This window comes from Littorina saxatilis, linkage group LG13, assembly GCF_037325665.1.
Source record: "Littorina saxatilis isolate snail1 linkage group LG13, US_GU_Lsax_2.0, whole genome shotgun sequence".
Classification (NCBI taxonomy): Eukaryota; Metazoa; Mollusca; class Gastropoda; order Littorinimorpha; family Littorinidae; genus Littorina; species Littorina saxatilis.
The window spans coordinates 28,424,297-28,432,890 of NC_090257.1; the positions used below are offsets into that span (position 1 = coordinate 28,424,297).

Consider the following 8,594-nt stretch of genomic DNA (forward strand, 5'->3'; position numbering starts at 1 on the left):
CACACACACACACACACACACACATACACACACACACACACACACACACACACACACACACACACACACACACAAACAGTAACACTAACACATGTGCACAAAATGAACACAAAAATGACGTCAAAGACTTTCGACCGTGGCGTATTCTTCTTACGCGAGCTTTATCCATAGACTTGGAAACTACGGAATTTCTACCCGTCCAAAGCGGCCTTGGGTGGCGTTTGCTCAAAAAATGGGGGCGCCAATTTTACCCACCGTATTTTTGTTAGTATGGTCCCAATTTTTGGTGAACTTTCATCTCCAACTGTGGCCCATTTTCGGGCACAAAGAATCCTTCTTTATCATGTATTATTCGGTATGCACATTTCTCAAATCGATTACAGTATAGCGTTCACGGGATACCTCCAGCTTCGCTGGGAAAATCGATTACAGTATAGCGTTCACGGGATACCTCCAGCTTCGCTGGGATAAAATCTATCTGTTTGTTGAATATGGTAGGGGAATGGCCTTTCCAGTTCTACAGCTGGTTTTATAATAAACGGCCTCATCACTGTCACGCACACATGCACAAAACACGCACGCAGTCTGTCATCCACGACTCAAAACAATCTTGCTCTTCCGACCACAAAACACAAGTTGACACGAACAGTAGATTAAGGACGTTTCTTACAAACAATCAATTATACATAACATAAATACACGCACAACACTATCTAACTATACAAATCTTTCTTTCGGCAATATCCACAACAACAACAAAGATCAACCAGCGTTAAAGCCTATAACAACAAAGAATAATTATTTAGAAACTTTCATACCTCTCACTTTCGCTCAGTTCATTATGACGTTATAGCTCCTGCACGTTTAGCTGTTAGGACGGGCTAAGGCTAATGTTACCGTGCTTGCGTATCCGAAATCGTTCATGAACCGGAGTCAACGAGGCCGTGGTGCGAAGCGACAGGAGTCATCGGTGACGTCGAGTCCTTGCCAGGCGAGCAGTGCCGTCGTCGAAAGTGGAGCGGCAGACATCTCCTCAGTAGTAGGCCATTTCAGAGTAGCCTCCGCATGGTGAAATACAACAACCTGGAATGGTGAACGCAAGACTTAGTTCACGGTAACAGTAACATCGCCCACCCGTCCTTATAACTTAACAACCAAGTGCAGGATTAAATGGACATAATTCTCTACTCTCACTCTCATGCATCTCGAACACACATACCAACGGACTTATACATTTAATTCTGCTAAGTATGAAGTCCAACGAATAATACCAAATTCATTCTATAAACAAAACTCACAAATTCATACCGTTCAAGTACAAAGTTACACACGCACGTGCACACTATACATTCCGCCATCTTGGATTGACCGGTTTTCAGAAGTCAATAAGCAAATCTAAACCTGAGAATAATTTAACTGTAACACACACAACATAATATTTAATGATTACATACCACATCCTGGTTGTATTGAAGTAGCCATACATATCCCCTGCCGTTGATAACAGGTTTCCGGCATCTGCTCTACGCAAACAGACCCTACGTTCAACGAAGAACGGATTCGCTTGGAACGCAAGCTATCTTCCCTCGGCTAAAGGCAAAGAACGAATGAATAAAAAGGAGTATCTACGAGCTCGAATTTAGCTCTGAGTTCACCTTACAAAATACAAGTAAAAACCACGTGAAATACCTGAGCACGAGCTCCACGAGACACCTGCAGTTAACCAGCGTCTACCTATGACAGGCGAAATAGAGGAACACAGGCGCTCCAATACAATACATTTAACCCCACAGCATAAAAGTATGCTAATATTAAAGCCGCTTGTGACAAACCCCCCTACTCAAACCGAACTACGGTTCGTCACAAAAATTCTACACAATGCGGCTGTAATAGTCTGCTCCGACGTTGTCGCATCCTCGGATTGCTCTGATGCGGAACGTGAATGTCTGAAGCAACAGGGCCCAGCGCATCAAACTTCCGTTCGTCATCTTGGTCTTCTGTAGAGGTTGAAGGGACTGGTGATCAGTCTGTAGCGATTCTCTCTCTCTGAGACTGTCAATGTGCCAACACGGTCGACAGCGATTCTCCGGAAAGGTTCATCTATGAGGGGCAACTTTCCAAGGTGAGCTTTGGGTAATCCTCCTTTGGGTAAAGCTCGACGGCCAACATCACAGGAATGAACATAACGCCTGATGTCGCCCTCCATCCCTGGCCAGTAGAACGAATGCCAGAGTCTATTCTTAGTTTTCTTTGTCTCAAGATGACCAGTCTTAGTAACATTGTGGTATCGTCTCAAAATACCCGAACGAAGAGTCTCGGGCACCACCACCTGACTGAAGGTCTTCTCCGTGGTTATGAAAAAGCGATGTAGGACGCCCTGCTTCCAAAGGAATTTCACCTTTCCTTTCTTCCCAGATGGTGTAGGGTTCCTCCCTTTTGCCAGCTCCCGCACCCTAGACAGAGTTGGGTCAAGCGTCTGTAGCTGGATCAACTTCTCTCTGGTAACACCTAGACCAGAGTCCTTCATCCGTAGGGTTTTAGGAGGTTCTTTTTCTCGCGTATTTTGGACTTGAGTAATGGCGGCTATCTTGACAGGTTGAGCTTTCGCCCGGTACACAGGAACTTCAAGGGTTTCTCCTCCAGGCTGAACGATCCGGTTTCCGATGAGTACGGGGTATGTTAGCTGGTCAGCCACAATAGCGACAACGTTCCCTGAGAAGAATGGGGACTCTAAATGTACGATCGTAGTAGGACAAGTCTTCTGAACGTTCCCTGCTGCGAAACGAATAGTTTGACTTCCCTGCTTGAGGTTACAGTCTTTTACCAAAGAGGAGTCAATGACCAGTCCGTCGGCGCCTGTGTCACGAAGAGCAGATACTTGCGATCCATTGATACTGACCGTGCATAAAGGAGTATACGACAGTTGGCTACATGGGTCACAAAGGGTAGGTAACTCTGATGTGGCAGCAGTGGTTCCTGGCGTCGTTACAACTGTTCTCACGTTGGTGACGGTCCGCACGTTGAAGGACGATGCTGAATGCGGGCAATTCCTACGGATGTGCCCAGTTTTACCGCAACCGTAGCAATTTCTCTTGGGAAAAGGGCCGTTGGGGTGGACGGGACTAACTGGGGCAGAGTCTTCCTCAGGATTTTCAATGTCCTTCGTGTTCTTCTCGACTCGACCAGTCGCAGTAACCGGGTTTTTCCTGGCTCTTTTTGATGCAGCAAACCTCTCAGCTAGTTCGGCGGCCTCAGTGACGTTCGCCGGTTCACGCTGCCGGATGAAATCCGCGAGGTCCCCAGACACATGGTCCATCAGGTGTTCCATCAGTAGGAGGTCTCGGATTCCAGCATAGGTCTCCTCTTTCTTCGCGGCTTTCCTCCACCGTTCAAACCAGATTCGAAGACGGGTAGCAAACTGTATAAACGTCTCCTCTCCCCTTTTGGCCGCGAGTCGAAACTTAGAACGATACGAGTCAGCCGTCCAGCGAAAAGATCCTCTAAGGGCGTCCACAATGACATCAAAGTTTCCCGCATCCTCAGCTGGCAGTTCCAAGTAAACATCGGCAGCAAAACCTTTCAGGAGGGCTCCCAGCCGAGCTCCCCAGTCACTCTCCCTGTCCCAGCCACTGAGAGTTGCTGCTCTCTCGAATCGTCCTAGGAAGGTGTCGAGATCCTCTTTGGCTTCATCAAATGGATCTATTTTCAGACGAACTGGTTCAATAGCCCTACTACGAGAACTTGAAGTAGTCTCTTCTCTCCTAGTCTTTTCTATCTCTGCACGAACTCTTTCTTCTTCCAGTTCAGCTAGACGTCGGCGGCGGTCGTTTTCTTCCTCTTCTCGAAGTACTTTTCTTCTGATTTCTTCTTCCTCCCTCTGAAGTCTTCGTTGAGCATCCTGTTCCTCCCTCTGAAGTCTTCGTTGAGCTTCTTCTTTTCTCAGTTGAGCTTCCTCTTCTTCTTGAAGTAGTCTTCGTTGAGCTGCTTCCTCTTCTTGAAGTAGTCTCCGTTGAGCTGCTTCCTCTTCTTGAACGTATTTTGCTAAAGCAGCCCCTGATCGAACGCCCAAAGCACGTCCCCTAGCGGCTATAATTTCTTGAGCTGACGTGAGGGAACTAGATTTTTCAATAGGGTCAACAGCAGCTCCATCCATATGCTTTGGCGTGGTAAGTGTCATACGGGGTGGAGAATTACCATGATCAGGGGTAGAAAAACTTGCCAGAGCGGCATTGCGAGATTTGGATCCCGACATGATTTCTCACAACAAATGTAAAATGGTTAAGTCGCCAACTATGAAAAAGCAACCTAGCTACTTCACAACAAAATTCTGAAGCAAAACATCTCAATCTACAACATTTCCAGACAAGTTACAACAGGGAAAAATGCTATAAACAACGACGAGACATGTACCCAGCACCGGCTAGTATTCACAGGTGGCCGCTGTGAAAATCAGGTTAAGCCTTAGCACGTACAAGCATGTTATTCAATCATCCCTATTCAAAAATCAAACCTGACAAGACGGTACAAACAAACAGACGAACAGAGCAAAATCATAGGTGACGATGTAATAATAAAGAAATCCCGGACGAGCCCCCATTTGTCACGCACACATGCACAAAACACGCACGCAGTCTGTCATCCACGACTCAAAACAATCTTGCTCTTCCGACCACAAAACACAAGTTGACACGAACAGTAGATTAAGGACGTTTCTTACAAACAATCAATTATACATAACATAAATACACGCACAACACTATCTAACTATACAAATCTTTCTTTCGGCAATATCCACAACAACAACAAAGATCAACCAGCGTTAAAGCCTATAACAACAAAGAATAATTATTTAGAAACTTTCATACCTCTCACTTTCGCTCAGTTCATTATGACGTTATAGCTCCTGCACGTTTAGCTGTTAGGACGGGCTAAGGCTAATGTTACCGTGCTTGCGTATCCGAAATCGTTCATGAACCGGAGTCAACGAGGCCGTGGTGCGAAGCGACAGGAGTCATCGGTGACGTCGAGTCCTTGCCAGGCGAGCAGTGCCGTCGTCGAAAGTGGAGCGGCAGACATCTCCTCAGTAGTAGGCCATTTCAGAGTAGCCTCCGCATGGTGAAATACAACAACCTGGAATGGTGAACGCAAGACTTAGTTCACGGTAACAGTAACATCGCCCACCCGTCCTTATAACTTAACAACCAAGTGCAGGATTAAATGGACATAATTCTCTACTCTCACTCTCATGCATCTCGAACACACATACCAACGGACTTATACATTTAATTCTGCTAAGTATGAAGTCCAACGAATAATACCAAATTCATTCTATAAACAAAACTGTCCACCACTCCCCTTTCAACCAAAACTTATTCATTCAACAACATACCAAACCATTCCCCAAAACAAACTCACAAATTCATACCGTTCAAGTACAAAGTTACACACGCACGTGCACACTATACATTCCGCCATCTTGGATTGACCGGTTTTCAGAAGTCAATAAGCAAATCTAAACCTGAGAATAATTTAACTGTAACACACACAACATAATATTTAATGATTACATACCACATCCTGGTTGTATTGAAGTAGCCATACATATCCCCTGCCGTTGATAACAGGTTTCCGGCATCTGCTCTACGCAAACAGACCCTACGTTCAACGAAGAACGGATTCGCTTGGAACGCAAGCTATCTTCCCTCGGCTAAAGGCAAAGAACGAATGAATAAAAAGGAGTATCTACGAGCTCGAATTTAGCTCTGAGTTCACCTTACAAAATACAAGTAAAAACCACGTGAAATACCTGAGCACGAGCTCCACGAGACACCTGCAGTTAACCAGCGTCTACCTATGACAGGCGAAATAGAGGAACACAGGCGCTCCAATACAATACATTTAACCCCACAGCATAAAAGTATGCTAATATTAAAGCCGCTTGTGACAATCACAAAGATCTGCACTTGAACATAATCTGCCTTATTGTTTGTTTTTCTGACGGGTAGTATAGGTTAATGGCATGCGCAAGGTAAGACAAGAACGGGCTGGGTACTTTTAGCGCAGAGTTGTGAATTTGATTGAATTGATTTAGTAACTAACACCAGTGTAAACAATCACAATTAATTCAGCTAACAATTTCTCCTCTGCGAAGAACGGAGCCAGGCTTATGAATTAAACAAGATTTCATTCAATTTAAACATGATACAATGATAAAAATGAAAACCAATAGGGACACGAAACTCAAGCGAACGCTCATGTTACGTTTCCCAGCCAGGAGGCTGTTGAGTGAACTATGTGTTATTCTACAAAGCTGGGTACCATTTGGTGACATACGTTCTCAATCCTTTAAATAATTATAACGTACATTAAACGTATTTTGAATGGCAACAATAATGCATTCTCTTTACTTTTTTCATTATACTCCAGTTAGAGAATATATTACACTGGTGTTTTGTGACGAAAATACGAGCACAAAGATCCGTATATACCTGTTAATTTGGTAATCTGATATTCTTTTTGTGCTTGGATAATGCCCTCAGATACCTTAACCAAGATGTCTGGCTAATAACTGTGTCATTTGATACATTCAGTGTGCTCATAGTATTCAAAAATCGTGTTGCCGTCTCTGTGAAAGTGGGATCTTCCTTTCTCGTGGCGCGCGGCGTGTGTTCGTGTGTCCCAAGCCTCAAGACTTTCGCTGGACAATTTGTGTCTTGAAAGACGGGCGCAGTGGCCTAGTGGATAAGACATCGGCCTCCGAATCGGAAGGTCGTGAGTTCAAATCCCGACCGCGGCGCCTGGTGGGTTAAGGTGGAGATTTTTCCGATCTCCCAGGTCAACTTATGTGCAGACCTGCTAGTGCCTTATCCCCCTTCGTGTGTGTACACGCAAGCACAAGACCAAGTGCGCACGGAAAAGATTCTGTAATCCATGTCAGAGTTCGGTAGGTGGGTTATAGAAACACGAAAATACCCAGCATGCTTCCACCGAAAGCGGCGTATGGCTGCCTGAATGGCGGGGTATAAACGGGCCTTGAGCAAAAACATGAGTGAACGTGGGAGTTTCAGCCCATGAACGAAGAAGAAGAAGAAAGTGTCTTCAAAGTGCTCCATGGGGTTGCCCGGACATCTGTACAAAACGATCTTGGATTTTCGCACAATAAAAAGGACGAAAAGTTCAGTAGAATATGACATGCAGTTACAAACTTAAGACTCAAATGTGCAAAGATTGTGCAGAAAAGATCTTCAATTTACATTTACATTTACAATTCTGCGTACTGAAGATGACGAAAACTTCAGTGTAATATATAGTTTCAAACTTGAGACTTAAACGCGTAAGATTGTGCAGAAAAGATTTTCAATTTACATTTACAATTCTGCACACTAAAGATGACGAGAACGTCAGTGCAATATGACATGTAGTTTCAAACTTGAGACTCAAACGCGTTATGATAGTGCAGACAATATCTTAGGACACTCAAGTTCAAGTACACAGAAACTCAAACGTGTGAAGTGAGTACAGTAACGTGAGTGTGTGTGTGTGTGTGTGTGTGTGTGTGTGTGTGTGTGTGTGTGTGTGTATCTGTCTGTCTGTCTGTCTGTGTTTGTGCGTGCATGCGTGCGGGCGTGTGTGTGTGCGTGCGGGCGGGCGTGCGGGCGTGTGTGTGTGTGTGTGTGTGTGTGTGTGTGTGTGTGTGTGTGTGTGTGTGTGCGTGTGTGTGCGTGCGGGCGTGCGTGCGGGAGTGTGTGTGAGTGTGTAAAAGACGGAGAGTGAGATGTGTTTCTGCTATCTTCAAAGCTGTACGGACAATGTATGGACCTAAAGCCATATTTTTATACAACCCTTGTTTTCCCAGTGTGTACGAGCGAAGTGAGAGAAGGATACAGCTACAGAGTTCTTTGTAATATCTTTCCTGTCAACACTTGTCTTTAGCCGAAACAGATCTTTCCCAGAAATTCGATTTTCGTTGATGGCAGGCAAACACAAAGCGTGTGTAATTGCGGCGAAGTATTTAGTCATTTTGAAACTGAATTTTCGCTGAGCCAAAATGCTCACTTGTAACCAATGAAAAAGCTGCAATGTCTCTATCATGAGCACACACACACACACACACACACACACACACACACACACACACGCGCGCACGCACGTACGTCCACACACACGCACGCACGCACGCACGCACACACACACACATACAAACATACACAGACACACAGACACATTCAAACACACACACACACACATACACACACACACACATACACATACACACACACACACATACACACACACACACACACACACACACACACACACACACACACACATAGCTTCTGGTGAAAACAATTTATACTGCTCTTTTTGGTACATGCAACATTTTTTGTTTTTACATATTTACATAACATTTCATGAGTCAATGTACAATCAACAAGGTATAATAACAAGTATTTATATTAGTTAACAAGTATACAATAAACATGTTTCACAAGTTTTGAGTATGAATAAGGTTCCAGTCCTCCTTTACATATCTAACTCTCGTCCCCTCCCCATTCTGAAATCCTCACCATTAAATACCATGAAGTACAAAACGC

General features: G+C 44.6%; 2 protein-coding genes across 3 annotated transcripts in view; both read right to left on the reverse strand.

Moving 5' to 3' along the window:
- Positions 1-8,594, reverse strand: part of LOC138945442 (uncharacterized) — a 387,771-nt gene that overhangs the window by 295,219 nt on the left and 83,958 nt on the right. The window lies entirely within an intron of this gene.
- Positions 649-5,928, reverse strand: LOC138945436 (uncharacterized). Of its 2 annotated transcripts, XM_070316863.1 has the most exons (3): positions 5,572-5,928; positions 1,455-5,130; positions 649-1,083 (listed from the first exon to the last, which is right to left on the reverse strand). In XM_070316863.1, the coding sequence occupies exon 2, from the start codon at positions 4,250-4,252 to the stop codon at positions 1,985-1,987; it is 2,268 nt and encodes a 755-aa protein (XP_070172964.1). In that variant the 5' UTR covers positions 4,253-5,130; positions 5,572-5,928; the 3' UTR covers positions 649-1,083; positions 1,455-1,984. The 2 variants fall into 2 exon arrangements, with proteins under 2 accessions (XP_070172964.1, XP_070172963.1); XM_070316862.1 differs by having other exon boundaries at positions 1,455-5,924.

Excerpts from the sequence above, each read along its gene's own strand:
- LOC138945436 (XM_070316863.1), bottom strand. The coding sequence starts at position 4,252 with ATGTCGGGATCCAAATCTCGCAATGCCGCTCTGGCAAGTTTTTCTACC.